The following is a 20,866-nucleotide window of genomic DNA, read 5'->3' on the forward strand; positions in this document are numbered from 1 at the left end:
GCTCTTATGTCAGCTACCTCTTGAGGAGGTCAAAGTGAGGTTTCACACCCTATTCACACTGAATTGCTATAAACACATGTGTCAACGCTTGTTGACATGATCAGGCTTAAATGGGAACCAACGAGCAATTTTACCTTACGCTCATCTCCGCAAGGGTTGCCTGAAAAATTCATAGCAAGTTTCAGCTTAAATAATGGCCAATTACATATTTTACCCAGCATTAAAGCTGAAACATTCATCAGTGAGTAGTTTATTTGCATTTTAAAGAACCCCAAAATTCTACTTTGGATAAAACACACCTGCACTGGTGGATAAACAAACTAGGTGTGACCCTGGTGTTTGATCTTTGACATTTACTCCCTAATTGCTTTGCCAAGCAGCGACTTCAGGGGCTGCTCATTCAAAGGTGTACATTCGTTAGCCTTAGCATGTCAGAAGTGAGGACATCTGAAGTCTAATTTGGTCTGATATTTACTCGCCCGATACCCATGTGACCTGCGTACTTGGCAGGCCGACACTTTCACGCTGGCTGATTCTCTTGCTGGTAAGAGATCTCATCACGGCAGAAGCCCTTAGTCAGAGATCATTAACATAAACACTCATTAGAGCCCAAAGAGGGTGTGTGTGTGTGTGTGTGTGTGTGTGTGTGTGTGTGTGTGTGCACTGGCCTAATGTCTATTGGACCGGGTCACTAAATGCAATTAATAAATTCCAAATGGAAGTGCATTACGCCCAATTAAAACTCAATTGAATCAAATGGCTCAGAGGTTTGGTGGCGTAAGAGGACTACAGGAGCAGTCGATGTTACTCCATTACCGCAATGACTCGCCTTTAGAGGAATCAGCTAATTGATGGAAGGAGAAATGGCAGAACCTTGAGGCTTCAGATCATAATGCGATCAAATGGAAAGAGATATATAAGTGATTAATATGAATTGTCTACAAATACAGTGTGTTTAGCGTTGAAACATGACATGGGTACTGATTTTTGAGGTTCACAACTAGGCAAGCAATCAAAAAAAAGTGAGTCTGTAAGAATTGTGATTATTTATATTTTATTTGAATTGTAAGTAATTAACTTTAAATATAATTTTCATGATATAGGTATGTGTCCACAGTCATATTGGAGTGATAGAAACACAATAAGTCTCCTTTTACAAATTTCCTGACTTATAAATAGGAAATCCCAGTGACGTATCCCAGTGATGTTTGAGTGTGGTTTTCCCCGCCCACTGAATTTATTAAAAGATGCCATGTATCCATAATAAAATGTATACACATGTCCACAGAACATTTTTTTGCAGTGAAACTGGGATTAAAACATATGTTACATGTCTTTATGATCAGCTGCACCTCAATATTTAATTTTCATAAAGTAAAATAATTTTTTTAATAATTAAAGTTTAAAACGTTTTTAAACAGTGCAAGTTTGTAATAAAGTCGGTAAAATTGTTATGTAATTCTTAACCGCAATAATTACCACGGCCGCATGGTATCAGTAAATGCGCATACTGTAAGTATGTGACTCATCATTTCAGAAAGGCTTGAATAGACTCTATTTCAGCTTCATCTGTGTCTCTAACACTGATGGCTGTTTATCTGACGTAATGCAGGAGAAGCAGACGAATGTTGGAGCGGTGGGTGGGGAGAAGCAGCTCATTTGGATTTAATGCCACAGGCTACAAAAACAGCTGCAACTTTACACCAAACAACAAAGTCTTATCTTACATCTTGTAAAAGGGGTAAAATAGGTGCCCTTTCAATGATAATTTAAAAAAATGCTACTTTGTCAGCAGATGCATTTTGTCAAAGAAAATTAATGAAATTGTTAAAAAAAACTCTTTAAAAATAGTTTTAAATTTTCTATTAATAAAAAAAGTTTTGAAAAAAAATAAAACATTTATTTTAAGTATGTACTGGTAATTTGGTTGATAATGTTACTGTCTTAAGTAAATGTATATTTTATTGCATACATACAGTATATATTAGATTTTTTTTAAGACAAAAGTGACAGCTGTATTATATATTATTATTATTTTTATGAGTCATTCAATTTCAGTGTCAATTTTTTTATATACACATAAATACTATTAAATGCAGTTAGAGTGTTTTAATATGTCCAATACATGTTGTGTCAATAACAGACTAAAACATGGAAAGAGTAACAGTTACAGTCCATATACAGTAGTCAACAATTAAAGTGGGTCCAAAAAGTGTCTAAAAATTGTCTAAGACTACTGAACAACACCCATTCTTGTCTTTTAGGGGTGTATATATATATATATAGAAGGTGAGCGCAAGTATTTACAATGCTACTTAACTACTTAAACTGCAAAATTTCACTGCGTGTGTCTTTCACTGACATTTACAGCAGAAGCCCTTATTTCACTGCGATTGAAAAAATGAAAGAAAACTCCATTTCTCTCTCTCTGTATGACTGTGGACCTTTGACCTGCTGGTGTGACTTTTCCTCTCCTCTCGGCTGTTGCAGTGATACTTCCAGATACAGACACAAGCGCGTGTCTGCAGAGTGAGTTTTCTCAACCACGCCTATCATGGATCAGCTGTGATCCCCGCTGCCGTTTATCAGTTTTACTTATTGGTGAACAGCACCAAAGCGTTAGAGCCAATAGCAGCCCTTTCTGTTAAGCGCGTGACCAGTCCTATGGGTGTAAGAAAGAACTCGCTAGAAAAGGCTCAGAAAGCGAGCGCGATATTTAGATTTGGTTATTTGCTATAAATACTCATTTTGTTCTGTGCATGTACTTGAGTTTTAAAAGGTACAGATAATATATCTGACTGTATTAAAGGACAAAATTGTATTACAAATATTATAAATATAAATATATAACTGTGTCTAGAAAGCATCATCAATGCACCTTGATGCACCAAAATATTAAATTGAACCGAATCGATGGCATGATAATCGTAATCAAACCATAAAACCAGTGTAGGTTCACACCTCTAATATATATATATATATATATATATATATATATATATATATATATATATATATATATATATATATATTTATATTCCTTCAGCTTAGTCCCTTAGTTGTCAGCAGACAGCAGAATGTACTGTCAACTATTCTGGCATATGTTTTACGCTGTGGATGCCCTTCCAGTCACAACCCAGTACAGGGACACATAAGTCATTCTAGTCACAAAATGTTATAAATTGGTATTTTATTTTTAATTATTAAACACATAATGCAGGTAAAAACCTAGTCATTTATAGTAAAATGGCACTAAAAGTATATATACAATTATACACATATTTTAAATGTCTATTAGTATTTTGGTACTGCACTGTGTTCCCTAAATTGAGATTTTTAGTATATAAACAACTGTCACAACAGGCAAATTACATTCCAGTGGGTTTCTTTTGCAAATCATGTCAAGCCTTTACTGTTCTGCTTTAAAATTATATTTTTTTGTTGTTGTTGCTGTATTAGACTTCTAAAATTCTAATGTTTGAAAACTGCTTTTTTTCTTTCGACCAATATGCATTTATATTATTTCAGAATGCTAAAACATGTACAAACAATTTGGATTTGACATAGTCCAAAATAATTTTTAAACTCTTGTTTTCCCCCTCAATTCTCTTGGTTTACCCTTTTGTACTTTCTCTTTCATTATTCTGCTAATTATAAGTAATTACACAGCCAGCAAACCAAACCCAGAACTGCTCATGCAACAGACCAGGCTCTTGCATGTCAGTGGCGAGTGTGTACTTTATTCACGTGGCGATTCCAGCAGAGACGGAATCAAACGGAAATCAATTCACATCCCAAACAGCTGCCAATGTATCTACTGCCAACGGCCACCAGCTAATGCTGTTTGTGTTGCATTTGACTGGGTTACCATGGGACTGGTGACTCGGGGCTAAACGAAATAAAAATGTTAGCTCAAATTTGAGCCTTGATTGGTAGACTGGGACTAACCTGCAGACCGATGGGACCAGGAGGTCCAGGGAAGCCCCGGGATCCTTCATCTCCCTTCTGTCCAAACATACCCTGCTGTCCACGAGGACCGGGCTCGCCATCTGCTCCCTGAAACGGAACATTATTCAGAGCCTCAGTGCATTTCTTTATTTTCTGAATGAAGGGAAATAATAGATGAGGTGATTCTGGACTTACAGCAGGTCCAGGAGCTCCAATGGGTCCCTGAAGACCAGGAGGACCTGGTGGACCCTAGTGGACAACACAATCAAGGAGAAGATGAGTACAATAAAGCTGAATTAGGAATTATATTTCCTCAATAATGACTTTTTAGTTGGAGATTATATAGCAGGGGCTGCTTCGGGAAGTCAAGACCCAATTACTTTTTCGGTGATTGACAATTAACCTTTGTCTGTCAATTTGAAAAAGTTATAAAGGGGTCCACATATGACAAAAATCTCATTTTTTTACACTTTCATTGACAGAGATTACTTTTCCAGCATCAGTTCTGATGATAACTTCCAAAAATGAACTTACTTAAAGTATCTTAACCCTTTGATTTGGGGACATTTTTGCTCCGATGGTGATTTTTTCTTATTTCTTTTGTATTTTTAATCTTTCTATGAAGGGTGGCAATCAACATCAAAGAGCCAATTCTCCCTTTACAAAACTTACTCCTCCGAACCACCAGAGGATGTCCCATGCTCCTAAATGTGAATCTGTTCTGTGCTTTAATTTTATTTAGGCATGAAAACTCTGAAACAAATATAAAAACGGCAGGATTCCCTTACGTTCCATTACAGGTGCCAATGCTTCCTCTCTGCAATCATCAAAACAAGTCAGTTCATGTAACAAATATAGCAACGCAACAAATTTAGTCTTAAATGAGCATAAATAGTTAGGAAAGCAATCGAATGCTTTCATTATAGATCTGTGCATTGTTAAAGTGACAACTTTATTATTTAATGTAATCAAACAAAAAAATCTAAATGAGAGATTCATTCGCTGCTCTTTAATTAGAATGTTTAAATTATACATTGAAGAAAAGGTTCATGAGATTTGATAACTTGATTCAATTTCTTTATAATAGCTATTCATTTTAATAGGTTAAACTTTAATCTATTTGCTGCTTTTTGTAATGTATGCTATTTATTCTATCCTTTATCTTTGTTATTAATACTAAAAAAAACATAATACTGGTCGTTTCAACTGTGTATTTAAATAAAACACCTCCAGATGAACATATTCTTTTTTTTTTTTTGGAGTGGTATCCCTTATTTTTACATCGTTGCCAGGTATGTCCAATGGTGCCTAGTCTAAAATCGATTTCTGAAAGAAATGAGGGTAAAATATTCAAAAGTTCAATACAAAAATGCATTTTGACAGCCAAAATGGTCATGATAAAAAGAAAATAAATAAATCAATAAAGCATTTTGGTTACCAAAACCATTGACTTTACTTGTATTATGAATATAGATGAAAGAATGCATGTTCGGAATTCATTTATTCATTTTCTTTTCGCCTTTATTAATCTGGGGTCGCCACAGCAGAATGAACCGCCAACTTATCCAGCATATGTTTTATGCAGCGGATGCCCTTCCAGCTGCAACCCATCACTTTGAAACACCCATACACTCTCATTCACACACGTACACTACGGACAATTTTAGCTTACCCAATTCATGAAATCATTCGATTGCTTTCCTAACTTTTTATGCTCATTTAAGACAAAATTTGTTGTGTTTAAAACGAAACTTACCTAGATCGACAAGTCTAGATATTATTATTATGTTAATATGTCTGTTCAAACATGTACCCAAAACCTAGAGTGTCCACTTTTGCTCTGCTTCAAATCACGTGTACAGAATCTGTTTGTGAAACAGCATCTAAAGGGAAGATCGGCTCTTAGATGTTTATTGCCACCCTTCATAGAAAGATTAAAAATAATACCTTTATGGGATGATAGGAAGATAGAATTGTAAAATATGGGAGACTCAGGAAAAACGGAAGGATTGACAGGTATGGTAGATAAATTTGGGTGGATGGGTGTGGTTTTGGTAGGTAGATAGTTGAAGGGACGAGTAAGTGGTGGGTGGATGGATTCATGCATGAATGAATGGTTTTTGGTGGATAAACGTATGGCTGGGTAGATGGATGAATGAATATAATTTAATTGGCTGGGTTTTGGGCAGATGGATTTAGTTATTGTCTATAGAAGTGGAAAAAATACAGATGTATTGAAGCATCTTTGGAAATGCTATTTTACATACATTCATTTCTGTATGCAAATCCTACTGCGTGTATAAATGAAAGCTTTTACAACTGAATTTGCTTACCTGTTCTCCTTTGTCAGCTTTGCTTCCCTTCTGGCCTGGTTCACCCACTTCTCCCTGGAAAAAAGTGAATAAATAATAAGTAATTTAATTTTAATCATGGTTAAAATTTTCTGATATGTGCATTCTTTTTACTACAATGCAAGTGATTCAAAAATAAAAGAGCCACCTATAAACTGTGCAGTACATGGTATGACATTGCTGTTGACCTGCATGGAGATTCACTGTAAATAAAAGAATGAATGTTGTGTCTGAACTATCGGACATGCTAAAAGTTATTCTTGGCACGTAAAGCCATGAAGCTTGTTAGAAGATACTGATGGAGAGACAACGTTTATGGTACCCTGCGCTAATTTGATTATATGCCGCCTCTGCTGATGATGATGGATTGGCGGCAGGGGAGAGCGACTGAGAGATAGGCGTGTGTTTCAGATGGTCGTGCAGTGCGTTTGTGATGATGAAGAATGATTACTCTCCAAAAAATGAGAGACAGGGAGGAATTCTGGGAAGAGATATGAGAAATGCTAGGGTGACAGGAGAGAATTTTGTTGTGCGTTTTTTTCAATAAAAATTTTTAAAACAAAAAAAGGTTGTTTTTTCATGAAAATGTTTATACACTATTGACAAATATTTGTTTTTTCTTGTGCAAGGCACAAAATGAAATAAATTTGATTAGATAAATACATAAAACTATTTGAAAATCTCTGAAAATTATAATTTTTCACTGTTAAAAATTGTTAATAGCTTCAGAAGTGTTGAAACCAAACATTCTTCCATTAATCTGTATAATTCGAGTTAAGATGAAGTGAAATCCATTACAGTTCTGCAGTACCAACTGTGAGTTGGCTGTGGGTAAGGACAGTTCAGGCAAAGCATTGCATTAATGTACTGTATCAACTGTTCTCCTGTCTAAATGTGTTAATGTGTATCAAAACTGAATTTAACCTTGTCACCATCTTCTCCAGGTGGACCCTGAGGTCCTGCTGGACCTGGCAGACCAACTGGACCTTGAACTCCATCCCTACCGGCTGGACCCAGAGGACCTCTCTCTCCCTGATAAAGGACAACATTATTTTTCAGATGTTAAATCTTAATATAACTGTATGATGGTACAAAGGTTATCTGGTTGCTGTGCTGTGAGCAACCACAAACCATTAGTAAGAAATATTTTATCTTTATATCTAATTTTTGTAATTACCGGTGCACCCTTCTCTCCAGCAGGTCCTGGGGGTCCCTGAGGTCCAGTACGTCCAGGCAGGCCAATGGGACCAGCAGATCCTGCTGCTCCTCTCTCACCAGGGGAACCCTATTATCAACATCACAGACAAAACAATTGAATGACTGTGCTCAACAGTCAGGTACAAAATTAAAAACTCTATTCATGTTCCCCTACAGGGACATTTGTCAATAATTGATTAACCTTTAAAGATGTAGTATGTAGTTGTTTATCCGTTTTTTTATGCGTTTGTCGAATCTACCTGTTTGAATTAGTTCAACTTTTTTTTTTTAAAGGGACCTATTATGCAAAAATCACTTTTATAAGGTGTTTAAACAGTGGTGTGGCAAAAGTCTGTGAATACAACCAGCTTCTAAATGTACAAAATTTTTTATTATTTTTTTTTTATAAAGACACTACAGGAACACTTTAGTCAAGTCAAGTCAAGTCAACTTTATTGTCAATTTAGTTGACATTGTTCCTTTGTACGTGTCATCAAATGGAGAAAGGCCCGCCCACAATCTCTCCCTCATTGATATAGGAAGTCTAGTTTTTGAATCTGCCATTATGCTGACACATAGGTATTCATAGCTCCGCCCTATTTTAAATCTCATTTGAAATTAAAGCGACAATCACGAAATGACACAATTAGGATCAAAGGTTAAAAGCGTCAGTTTCAAAGAGTTATAAAACATTATTTGTGTGATATTTTGAGTTGAAACTTTACATACACACTCTAGGGACATCAGAGACTTATTTTACATCTTGTAAAAAGGGACATAATAGGTCCCCTTTAAAAATATTTAATAGTAATATTTGTTAATCAATTTTATATGTTTTTGTCGAATCCACCTGTTTGAATTAGTTAAACTTATTTTACTTTTATAAAATGTTTAAAACAGTGGTGTGGTAAACGTCTGTAAATATAACCGGCTTCTAATTGTACAAATTTATAATTTTTTTTTCATAAAAACACTACAGAAACACTTTGATTGACATTCTCCCTTTGTACGTGTTATCAATTGGGGAAAGGCCCGCCCACAATCTCTCCCTCATTGATATAGGATGCTAGTCTAGTTTTTGAATCTGCCATTATGCTGACACATAGGTATTCATAGCTCCGCCCTATTTTAAATCTCATTTGAAATTAAAGCGACAGTCACAAAATGACACAATTAGGATCAAAGGTTAAAAGGGGCAGTTTCAAAGAGTTATAAAACATTATTTGCGTGATATTTTGAGTTAAAACTTCACATACACACTCTAGGAACATCAGAGACTTGATATACATCTTGTAAAAATGGCATAATAGGTCCCCTTTGAAAAATATAATAGCAGAATCTGTGTAGAAAAACTACATTACCCAAAATCCGGGAGAATCCATCAATTAGAATGTTCAAATATCATGGCAAAATAGATATTTAGCCCTGCCCACTCACATGAAGGACCACAAAAGACGTATTTGGTAGTCCAAAACAACAGTTGCTAAGATGTTCTGTTTGTTTTTACTGTATGCTGTTATGTAAGTGTGTTGATATCCAGTTGCTAAGGTGTTTGGACTGTTTTAAAAGTTGCTATGCTGATGTTCATTTACTTTTATTTTACTTTGCTGTTGCTAAAGTGTTCTAGTTATTTTATGCTCTCGCTTAATTATTCTGGCAGTTTTAAGATGTTAAGCTGATGTAAGTGTATTCCTATGTAGTTACTAAGGTGCTCTGGTAGTTTTTTAAAGATTTAGAACTCATTTAATCCCACATCTCTGCTCAACAAGCTGCTAAATTTGCAATATAATTTTATGTCCCTGTATAAACCACGTGGGACAATTTATGCATCACAGTGCACCCAATATTTGCTTTAGAAAGCCCTGCACACTGCACAGAGGGTTTTCTACAAACGTGGATTTATCCCTCTGAAATAGCCTAAATAACCATGAAGATGTGTGTGTGTGTGGTCTTGTTCAGTGCATTGTGCCTAGCAAATGCAGCGAGCTACAGAGGGCTGCGGACAGACTCAAGAACACAGAGACCACTCTGAAGGGAGCTGTTCAAGCAGCATAAAAACTTTCTGCCGGGTGCCAAATCTGCTCATACTAGTGGGCGAACATGCCCTTAGACTCCTTATCTCTTTCTCTTAATGTGGTTTAATTTGTAGACCCCTGCATCTTCATACAAATGCAAATGTATCCTTTATCAGACTGACACAGACAAATTTAAAACTCCTCAGTGACTTTTCATCCATCCATTCTAATCTCACAGCGCGCTGTCAAGGCCTGAAAAAGAGCAATTATAGGGTGACAATACTTATCTGTTTTTTTTTGCTTAAGAGAAATGAATCGGCGAAGAAAAGAATGTGGTTTTAATTCGCAAGGCTCTTGAGAACATTCCACATCATGCCCCGTCACATGAAATCTAATGAAACGGCTATGGTATAAAATGTCAAGAGGAAGTAATTACGAACTGGCACTGTGAATTTATCTCAAATCACTCTGGTGGTCATCATCACACCCTCTAGTGTTAACTAAAGCCACTGCACGTTCTTTAAAGAGGCACAGCGGGAGCCATCGATCCAGCGGTGTCCGACTCGGTATCTGTCATTTAGCGCGGTAGGAATCAGTGGCGCGCTGTTCTTTGTTTGTGGGCATGTTGGTTAGCGAAGAACACCTTTTAAATCCTTAATGGTGTTTTCGAGCCTCAGATCTTCATGACCACTCCCTCACCCCTCTCAGACTCCTAAATATTGAATGGCGCTTTTGGGAGAGCAAGCTATTCACGTTGAGTGATGGGAAACCATGGAAACAGAGTACTTACAACAGGGCCAGGAGGGCCCTGAGGGCCCTCGGCGCCTTTCAAACCAGGTGGACCCTGCAGACGGAGAAAACAAAACATGGGTGAGTACATAAGCACAACAAGCAGGTTCATATCAAAGTGTCATTTTCTCCTGAGCATTATTCACCATGCCATCTATTGATGCTCAAAGCCTGATATAAACATACACTGGTGGTTTTAGTGCACCATGCCTTAGAAAACACATCTACCTGTAGCTCTTATAACACATCTAACACAATAAGACAGCACAGTAATGGAGATTTCACATTGAAAGCTTATAAGAACCCACAATGAAAGCTTTTTTAAACTTAGATTATTGTATGTGTCGTGCAAATATATAAAAACTGTGAAGTTTGTCATTATTTGCATTAGTTTTGCATGTTTTATCCAAAGTTTTAATCTGTTTAAGTGTGAAAGAGATTTAGAACATAATGAATACATGATTTAAGCCTAATATATGACTTTATGAACCTATTTTCATAAACAAATATCAGGTTTTGACCTTTTTGCATCTGTCACTGTGTTCATTTGCTTAGAAAGAATCAGCATAAACACTTTTATGTCTGTTTCCAGTTCTCTACGCCAGTGTTTCTCAACCACATTCCTGGAGGACCACCGGCTTTGCGCACTTTCCATGTCTCTTTAACCAAACACACCTTTTTCAAATCATCAGCTCATTAGCAGAGACTGAAAGACCTGTAATGGGTGTGACAGACAAAGGAGACATCCAAAACATGCAGTGCTGGTGGTCCTCAAGGAACATGGTTGAGAAACACTGCTCTACGTACATTAAATGAAACTAAGAGTTTTGAGCAACATGAAGATTATTGTGTGAATTATTACTTTCAGTACAGGATCATAATTATTCCCTTTCAGGTTCATAAATATTCTTAACTTAAATATTAGCTGGAATAATGTAGATGATCAAAGTCCTGAGAGAACTCAGCTCTAATGAATTTCTCAGATCGTCAGTGATTTCATTAAAATATCCAAAGGTATGTTGATCTCTCATAAAACTTTCAGATTTCAATTTTTTATTAAAAGGAATGACTAATCAAAAATTTTAATACCTCAGGGTTTCTGCATGTTTCTTCAAATCAAATTGAAGACTTTTTAAGACTCTTTTAAGACCATTATGAACGAAATTTTAGACTTAGCTTAACACTAACAATTTTTTTCTAATGGCCCAGTTACTTCTGTATATAGTTTTTGTATCAATGGAAGATCATGTAAAGTTATGTATTGCTTTAGTTTTCTCTGATTTAGAAATTTTTGGAGAATTTGCTGTAAAAAAAAAAGTATATTAGCAGTTGTGAATTGTATCACTTTGCAATAACAAACATAATAAAAATTTTAAGAAAAAGTTTTGAGATGGTTTATAAGTGATTGGATGTTGGCCTGATTGGGTAGCTTAACTTGGACAAGGGGAAGTTAAGACCTACTACACAATATTTCAGTGATTTTAAGACTTTTTAAGGCCTTTTTAAGACCCAGTGGACACCCTGCACTTACTTTATATTGCTACAAACTCTTAGTTTGAAAGAATTTCTTCAAAAAAGGGCAAATGATACCATAAACAATGCCTGTAAAACTTGTTTCCATTTGTTTTATAACCAAGAGGTTTAATAATAAAATAAAACCAAGGTTTAAAAACCAAGAGGTTTAATAATATCATAATGCATCAGTATTTAAAAACTTTTGTGAAACATTACCACTATGCCAGTAGAAAAGCTAAATATTATTGTTTGTGTACTGTATCAATCCAGTATGTTACAGCAATTTACTTTGAAAGTGGCTATTGATTTCACAAAACCAAGAATTTTTTTTTTAAAAGGAATGTACTTTTTTCATGTTCCTCTAACATTAACATTTACAAAAAGTATTATTTTTTCTTACAAAAAAACAAACAAAAAAAAAACATATATATGCATATATGTCAATATGAGTTTGGATGTTTGAAAGTCCCACCCTTCACTGACAAAGGTCAGGAATTTGTCCCATACATGAGCTCATTTGTCCTATTTTGATTGCTATGCCAAAATAAATAGTAAAAAATACCTATGAAAATAACCTATCGAATAAGGCTTTAAGACCAAGTGGAATCCTGTGTCAGCTGCTGCTTCGGTGTGACTTTTCAAATTCCACATCCCAAATTCTGACTGGGGGCAGTTGAATGTGCTGGCCAGGGGTGAGTTTCCCAAACACCGACATAACTCGCGGTTGAACTATCATAGTACGATGCCTTTGGGAAAAGAATGGTGTAGTGATGAGCGTTTGCTAACCCATAGTTTCTCTGTCGCAGATCCTTCGTTTGAACCACGTTAGTTATGACGTAAAACAGCCATAATGATGCTCTAAACAGGCTGGTAACAACTTCTTCAGCGAAGAACCCCATAATGTTTTTGTGCAAATTCTATTGTTGTACACGCACATGCATTTAAAAAAAGAATACCAATATTAGTTTTGGTAAAAACATGCACTCGTTTTTTGTATTAATTGAAATATGTAAACGGCACATATAGAGCATTTGTTTCCTTTACAGAAATCATTGAGAACATTACATTTTCTATTCTAAAACGTAAAATCACTTACAAAAGATAACACGTATTCTAATATCATATATAAATCATATGAATAAAAAAATTAATATTATTTATTAAGAAATGAAATTTAATATTTATTATTTATTAGGAAATTATTATTATTATTATTATTATTAAGTAGGATATTGTTTATATTTTTAAAGGTATGTTTTTATTTTTTGAAAAGTCTACTTATACAATTTAACACATGCAAACCACTGCAGAAATGTTCTAACCAACAGGCCCATGTCATACGGTACAGAAACTTAATACTGCTATGTTATGCTGTTTTTTTTTTTTTTATTTATTTATTATTTTTTTCACAAGCTTTGGAGACGTAACATAAATTCAGCTTTTAAATAATAGGTCACCTATACTGTAGCTTTCGTCATGAGCCACGGCTGTGTTTAAAATGACATCAACGTTTTCAAAGTGCACTGCAGAGGGAATGCATTTGTAAACATGAAGATTGCTAAAACTGAACTGTAAAAATACTTTGAAAGCAAATTACACCTAAGGGAGATGACTTTAATGCTTTTTAACCCCTTCAGACCTGAACTATGTTCCAAACTTCAGAAAAATGGGATGTCATGTGATGTCCATTGTAATGGACGGAGGGTCTGAAGGGGTCAAAAAAATTATTCCAAGTTTAAATGGTGGAATGTTTAAAATGATTAGGGTATAGGGGGGATGACTGGGAAAAGAACACAGCCAGGAGCTATGTTTCTAACTACAGCTGCAGAGGTGTAGTTGCAAGCATTCAAGTTTGAGACGCAATTTGCAAATGTTCGTTGGAACGATGGATTTGGGAAACGCCAAATCAACAAACTATGTTTGTAACAACAGAACTTACGACCTTAGTTGGCTAACGATGGTTTTCGGAAACGCACCCCAGTTTGTTATTTGCCTAATAAATTACAATAGGCTACAGTTTTTAATTTAAAACTTTAACAGATCCCCATTTTTTTCGTAATGATATATAATATGATAAATTTGTATTTAAAAAAATAAATAGGCTATCATTTTCATATTTTTTTATTCTAAATCTTTACGAAATGCTTTTGGTACATCAAAACCACTGACAAGCTAATCTAGCAAAAAATAGTGCTTGAAATGTCACTAAAATGCAGTATTTGAAACTCATAATTGAAGAGAAAATGAGGCGAATAACTGCAAAAATGTCCACTTTTTGAGAAAAAAAGAACCACCCCTATCACCAGGCTGCCTACGGGCCTGATAAATCTAATACACATAACCAACGTCATGGCAGGCTGTTGATCTCTAGCACTTGTAAACATATTTTTGTTCTCGGACAAACAGCAGCCCAAACTGACAGCGGGTTTGGTCTTTTTTGACTGTGGGTTTCATTAATCTCCTGTTTGAGAGTGAAATCCACAGAACTCGACCGCCTGCTGGTTCTGCCTCCACACGACTGATATTTACTGGCCTTTTTTGTCTCACAGGACAGTTGTCATCTGGGACGCAGTGAAAATCAAAGCGCTGACAAGAGCTTATGTGTGTGTGTGTGTGAGTATGTGGAAATATCTTCTAGGTCCATAAGTTACATACTGATATATAAAACACCCTGTTGATGTGTATATTTCCTTAATGTCTTTGTAAGTGCATCTGTGTGTGAGTGTGTGTGTCAGGGTTCATGGAGGTGCCATCGTGTTTTGTGTGCTTATGTGTGTGAGGGCTTGAGATTGCCTCTCTAAAGGGCAGACACACACGGTGGTCTCAGTAATGACTGTTGCTGTCCTAAGAGAGAGGAAAAAAATAGCCCCAGTAGAAAACAATCAGGCATCGCATGGAGAGCCAGCCACTGCCACTGACCTTGAGATCAGACATCAACAATGAACAAACAACCCCGTCTCCAAAAAATCTAATTGCCAACATTTCCAATTAAATCATTTTCTGGCCTGATAATACATATAAAAGACAACAGCCAGTCTGCTTCAAAAGGCGGTAAAGGGAAAGACGTGAGATGCAGGCAAATTAGCATAATGTATACAATGCAAAGTTAACTTTTTTAGAGGTTATACAGCCTATTAAAGTCTTTGCGAGGCGCATTGAAGTCCAATTCTGTGGCTGTAATGAGCCAGGGCTGCTGCGTAACTTTCTGTCTACCTGTAAGATTAGGAGGATTTATTGCGGTGATTTATTCATGATCTTACCGTCACTCCTGGAAGACCTCTTTCTCCAGGGAACCCTCTGAGTCCTGGTGGACCGTCTTTTCCTGGACTGCCCTGAGGACCTGGATCTCCCTGCGGATAGACAGTTGGCAATTGAATACTTTATTGAGCTTCCAATATAATGAACAGAAGATTTGCCCAAAATGAATTCTCTGTTGAAGCTAATGAGGTCTGAAACTGATGAAATGATTCGGAATTATTGCTAGCGTCAAATCCAGCAATGGTAGGTCGATTCAATTAATATTTTTGACCTCATACTGTAGCGGGATTAAAAGTGAGGTGGGTACATTTTATATAATGAAACATGTTTTCAATCTGATATCTCTATCTTTCATTGGTCAGACACACTTATATTTCCATGGGCCGCCACTAAAATTCACACGCCAGATAATTTTAACATACATTTTTTTTTAAGGGGGGGATTAAACCATAAGTGTTTTAACATCAGGAAACACATTTGACCTTTAAAATGCAATAAAAAGTCCAATTAATGCTAAAACAAACTGCACTAAATAAATTCTACATCATTGGTTGCACCAAATAAACTTTATTCATTAAGCTTTAGCATTGGTTGTATAATATTTCAACACAATTAAGGCAGAAAACAATACTAAATGTGTCCTGCATGGCCAACATGTGCTTAAGAACAATACAATGCAATCAGACGGGACTGTTTGGCAGGCTCAAGAGATATTTAAAAACCCTAGAAAGCTTAAATAAAACCTCCACTTGACCTCAGCGTTTTCACATTTTGAATAGATAACTGAATATGTCAATTTCAGCTAATAATAAGACAAAGTAAATGAGCAAAATCAGGAGAATGACTTGGGAAAAGACATGACTGGTCATCCTGTAGCACCATCCATGGTCTCCGGGATGTTCACTCACATCTGACAGCTGTCTGAAGTGGGCCGATCAAGCTGATTAAAGTGTCTCCGTTTAGGAGTGACAGAAATTGAAACCGAGATGGGATGGTTGGACATTCTGAGAAATTCAGTTCAGCTTTTAAATGCCACATCTACTAACAATTTAAAGTCTATTTAGAAAGGGAATTCACCAATTTTCTACAGTAGCGATGTTACAGCTAACGTGGATGCACCAGACGGATCAAGCTGCAAGTGATTTTTCTCAAAGTGAAAAACTCTGTGGGTCATCATCAATCATTTTCACTTCTGTTTGACCTTCAGCATCATGTAGTTCTCAAAATAAAGTAGCTTTATACAGTTGAAGTCAGGCCCCTTTTGATTTCCTTTTTTCTTTTTAATTTTTTTTCAAATAATGTTTACCAGAGCAAGAAAATTTTCACAGTTTGTTTGACAATATTTGTTCTTCTAGAGAAAGTCTTTGTTTTATTTCGGGTAGAATAAAAGCAGTTTTAAATTTTTTAAAAAGCATTTTAAGGTCAAATTTATTAACCCCTTTAAGCTATTTTTTTATTTATTTATTTTATATATATATATATATATATATATATATATATATATATATATATATATATATATATATATATATATATATATATATATATAGTTGAAGTCAGAAGAATATGGAATTATTATATAGTTTGCTGTTTTGACTAAAGAAGTATGTAAACAGGACTGTCATTTACCTTTGCCCCTTCTTTTCCACCAGCGCCAGGAAGACCCTGCTCTCCGGGGGGACCAGGGGGTCCAGGATGTCCTCTTTCACCAATTGGACCGGTTTCTCCAGTCGGTCCCTTTTAACCCATTACAGACACATTTGTGAGATCAACAGTGAAAGTGTTTCTGCTTACCTCAAAATGAACAAACTTACTTGTGGTCCAACAACACCTCCAGGTCCTGGTGGGCCAGTTTTGCCTTGGAATCCCTAAGAAATAAAACACAGTAAGTATTTCTGATTGGTTTATTCATCCTTCCATCCACCCATTCACTAATCCACCCAAGTATTGTATATCCAACCAACCATTCATCTATTCATCCACCCACCTTTCAAACCATTAATCGATCGATCTGCCCAAAATCCAACCAACTAAATTATATTCATTTACTCATCTTCCCAGCTGTGCATTTACCCACCAAAATCCATTTATTAATGCATGAATCCATCCACCCACCACTCACTCGTCCATCCAACCATCTACCTACTAAAACCCCACCCATCCACACAAATCTATCTACTATACCTCTCAACCCACCCCTCCTGTTTTTCCTGGGTTTCTTCCATATTTTACGTTATCTTCCCATAAGGTACTGTATTTTCCCATATTTCTCCTGTATTTTCAATCTGTGTATGAAGGGCAGCAATAAACAATAAAGAGCCGATCCTCCCTGTACATAATCCATACCACCGAACCACCAGAGGATGCCTCTTGCTCTTAAATGTGAATCTGTTCTGTGCTTTCATTTTATTTACACATGAAAACATTTTTAAATAAATATAAGAACAGCGGGATTCCCTTCCTTTCCATTACAGGTGCCGTTGCCACTCCTATGCAATTCTCAAAACCGTCAGGGGTCAGGGATATCTCTTATTTTCACATCCCAATGTTGACAGGAATGCTATCCACTCCATCCAAACACAACCAGTCAAATCCCACCCACTGTTCAGGGCAAAACGAAGTACTTCACACTACGTTTTTAATAAGAACAATACAAATAGCTCAGTGAGTCTTTGGCTCAGGGAACATCCATAGGCTCTCTTCCCAGAGGCTCGAGCACCTGATCAGTCATGTCTGCTAAAGGTTATCGCTTGGGTACAGCTGCAATATTTGGGCGAATCTGTGTGAATGATTGGAAACACTTACAGTCTCTCCCCGCTGGCCAGGGTGACCGGGCAGCCCATCCTTTCCAGGTGGTCCCTAAAACACAAAAATATATTAGTTATGAGTTGTACAGAATCTTTAATAAGATGGATAACAACACAAACGGATACTTACAGGGGGACCCTTTGGTCCTGGGAAACCAACAGGACCCTGGGGTCCTTGAGGGCCCTGGAACAGACAGGAATGCAAGTGTATTTACTGATAAGGCTACTCTCTTAACTTGGTTAAAATAAAAATAAGGCACAAAGCTAATCAGAATCTAAGATGTGAGCAAGAAGAAGTGAAGGTTTATCTGGCCTGATCAGAATCTAAAATAAGTGCTAGAATAATTCAATGTTTACCTGACCTGATCTTTAGTCTTTAAATCTAATTTTGAAGTACCAAAAAAAAAAGAGAAACGTTTATAAATACTCAAAATAACAAAACATTAATAAAATATTACAGCATTGGGAGTGCAACTTATGTAAAGTCTAGATCCTTCAAAAAAAAACTCCTTCTGATTCTGACAAACGGAATAAATAAGGAGTAAAACACTACAGAAAAATAGAGGAAGAAACAAGACCCGGATTCCATGGAAGAGATAAACAGTACAACATCAGATTTCATCTGATGTGAGCCTTGGACAACAGCCTTCCAGTGGTCTAATGCTCAAGAGTTCTTCATAAATCTATAATAGCTTCCAGACGAAAACAGCAGTCTGGTGGTAAGTCCTCTTATCTGGAGTACACCCACATGCTGAGCTAATCTTCACTGCACCTCCTGCGAAAGCACCCTCTTGGAGCGCTTCAAGCCGCACACCATCGCCATTGATGCAATGACGGGATAAAATGTTGTCAACTGCAATGCATTCTGGGTGGCACTTACTCTCTCACCGGGTGGGCCAGGTGGACCGTCGTTGCCTGCTGTTCCCTGTGATATAATGAAAGAGAGAAGCATAAGGACTGTGCAACGAGAAGTGACTGACTCAAACACAGTCTTCAGGAGTAGTACCTTCGGGCCTGGCTTTCCTGTTGGGCCTCTTGCACCTCGTGCACCACGGGGGCCCTATGAATTAGGCATATTTAAAGTGTGCATGATTAAATTCTGCATAATGTAATGTAAATTTTATCAGAAGGTCTAAGGAAGAAGCAGTACATACCGTTGGACCTCTTTGGCCTCTTGGACCAGCTTTCCCAGCCACCCCCTTTGAACGAGAGAAGAAAAATGAGTGTGGTACGAATCAAGGGGGGGAATTCAATAGCTACACACAGCAAATCCAATCGCTCCAGTTTGTTGCCGTTATTTTTGCCAAGATGAGATGGCAGTGTGTACAGGGGAAAACATTGGATACCTTCCCCTAGGATTTCTAAGAGCCACAGAGATATTTGTTTCAGATGAGGTGTAGGTGTATTAGAAGCACACAAACATACTCACAAGCATTGGCATTTGGCTTTCTGTATACAGGGGCCAAATGCTTGGAAAAATTGTAGCTAACCTGACATTTAGTTATGAATAAAAGCTTAGGGCACAGTTGCTTCCGCTGAGAGGTTTCCTGTGAACAATATTGGGTAAACGTAATACTTCCATGTGAGAGCGATTCCCACTGAATTAATAGGAGGAGACTCTCTCCAGGGAAATATTCTATTGTTTTTGCTGTTTTTTGGTGATAGTCAGCAGAATTTACCCTTTCCATGTCACATAAGGGTTTCAGGGGAATGGTGTATGGCATGGTGTTTTTTTTTTTTTTTTTTTTGCCTCAAGTCAAACCTGGAGACACATTTCTATCACTATGACTCGTGATTATTTAGTGATTTCATCGATTGTGAGGGACCCTTTAAGTGTAGTAACCCTTTTTTTGGCCACACTGATCTTTATAGCCTCAGTTTTATCACAAATGCCACGGTTAAACAACAATTAGAGAAGCAAATCTATGGCTAATTTACAGTAACCATAGTAAAAGTACAGTATGTATTTGTTGTTGTTGTTGTTGTTTTGTATTAAAGCTGAGGTTAATTTTCTTAAGGCATAGATTGGTGCTCAGACTTATGGCCCTATCATACACCCGGCGCAATAATAAGCAAGACGTGTTTGGCAGAATTTCTTGCTATTTTCAGACCAGCTCGACTCTAAATTTCATGTTTTGCACCACGTTGTTTAAATAGCAAATCCATTTGCGCCACTTTGTAGACCCATGGGTGTGCTGGTCTGAAAAGAAGGTGTGTTAAGGCGCATTGTTGACGTGTTGCTGAAAGCTGGTCTAAAGTCAAGTGAAGAGCACTTTAGCTATGCACCTTTGTGGGTCCAAACATGTAGACATTGCTTAATACAGACAGGATGTACAGCAATACAAAAATATCTTTACATATGAAAAATAAAAAAACTAAGAAGTATTATTTTCTACATAAATGTAAAAAAACATCTCCATGCCTTCTTCACCTCGGGGGATTTTTAAGTTTATTCATGACAATTGGCATTTGTAAAATATGATTATTAGCAGTATTATTTATTATATGCGTATTTATATTTGTTAAAATAAAAACAAGTTTAGATTTGTCCATCTGTTGGGATTTGGAACATTTAAGAATAGGACGTGTGTTTGGATAGTCTATAACTCAGTTTTTTTGACTAAACTTCGGTATTATTGTTTATTTATTCGTTTCCTGGAAATTAGTACTGAATTTAGAAATAGTTTTAAGACAAATCTTTATGCTTAACAAATTAAATAAATATGTAGGGTAATGGATGTCTTCACGGAGTGAGTTTCCATTGTTTCCTTATCCATGAAAGTAAAGGAGTATATAAAAGAGTAAAAGTAAAGTGATGAGAAAGTTTAAAGGCCGAATGGAGAAGGCTGTTTTTTATCTTCGTGCAGCAGATTGTCTGTTTAACTGTTTTCTCGCTAATGAATTGTTCAGTTTTTCTACTTACAAAGTGCACCATGTAAATAGCAAATGCCCCATGGCATGACGCAACTGACTCTTAAAGGGAATG

At 36.5% G+C, this 20,866-nt stretch overlaps 1 protein-coding gene across 10 annotated transcripts in view; it reads right to left on the reverse strand.

Moving 5' to 3' along the window:
* col11a1a (collagen, type XI, alpha 1a) overlaps window positions 1-20,866 on the reverse strand; it is a 129,314-nt gene that overhangs the window by 35,649 nt on the left and 72,799 nt on the right. For all 10 annotated transcript variants that reach the window (XM_073940491.1, XM_073940488.1, XM_073940489.1 and 7 more), the window contains 14 exons: window positions 19,035-19,079; window positions 18,887-18,940; window positions 18,761-18,805; window positions 18,011-18,064; window positions 17,879-17,932; window positions 16,888-16,941; window positions 16,703-16,810; window positions 15,076-15,165; window positions 10,302-10,355; window positions 7,477-7,584; window positions 7,224-7,331; window positions 6,282-6,335; window positions 4,144-4,197; window positions 3,949-4,056 (listed from right to left, as the gene is read on the reverse strand). In XM_073940491.1, coding sequence (XP_073796592.1) covers window positions 3,949-4,056; window positions 4,144-4,197; window positions 6,282-6,335; window positions 7,224-7,331; window positions 7,477-7,584; window positions 10,302-10,355; window positions 15,076-15,165; window positions 16,703-16,810; window positions 16,888-16,941; window positions 17,879-17,932; window positions 18,011-18,064; window positions 18,761-18,805; window positions 18,887-18,940; window positions 19,035-19,079 — 990 coding nt within the window. The remainder of the gene's footprint in view (window positions 1-3,948; window positions 4,057-4,143; window positions 4,198-6,281; window positions 6,336-7,223; window positions 7,332-7,476; window positions 7,585-10,301; window positions 10,356-15,075; window positions 15,166-16,702; window positions 16,811-16,887; window positions 16,942-17,878; window positions 17,933-18,010; window positions 18,065-18,760; window positions 18,806-18,886; window positions 18,941-19,034; window positions 19,080-20,866) is intronic.

This window comes from Danio rerio, chromosome 24 (genome assembly GCF_049306965.1).
Source record: "Danio rerio strain Tuebingen ecotype United States chromosome 24, GRCz12tu, whole genome shotgun sequence".
NCBI lineage: Eukaryota > Metazoa > Chordata > Actinopteri > Cypriniformes > Danionidae > Danio > Danio rerio.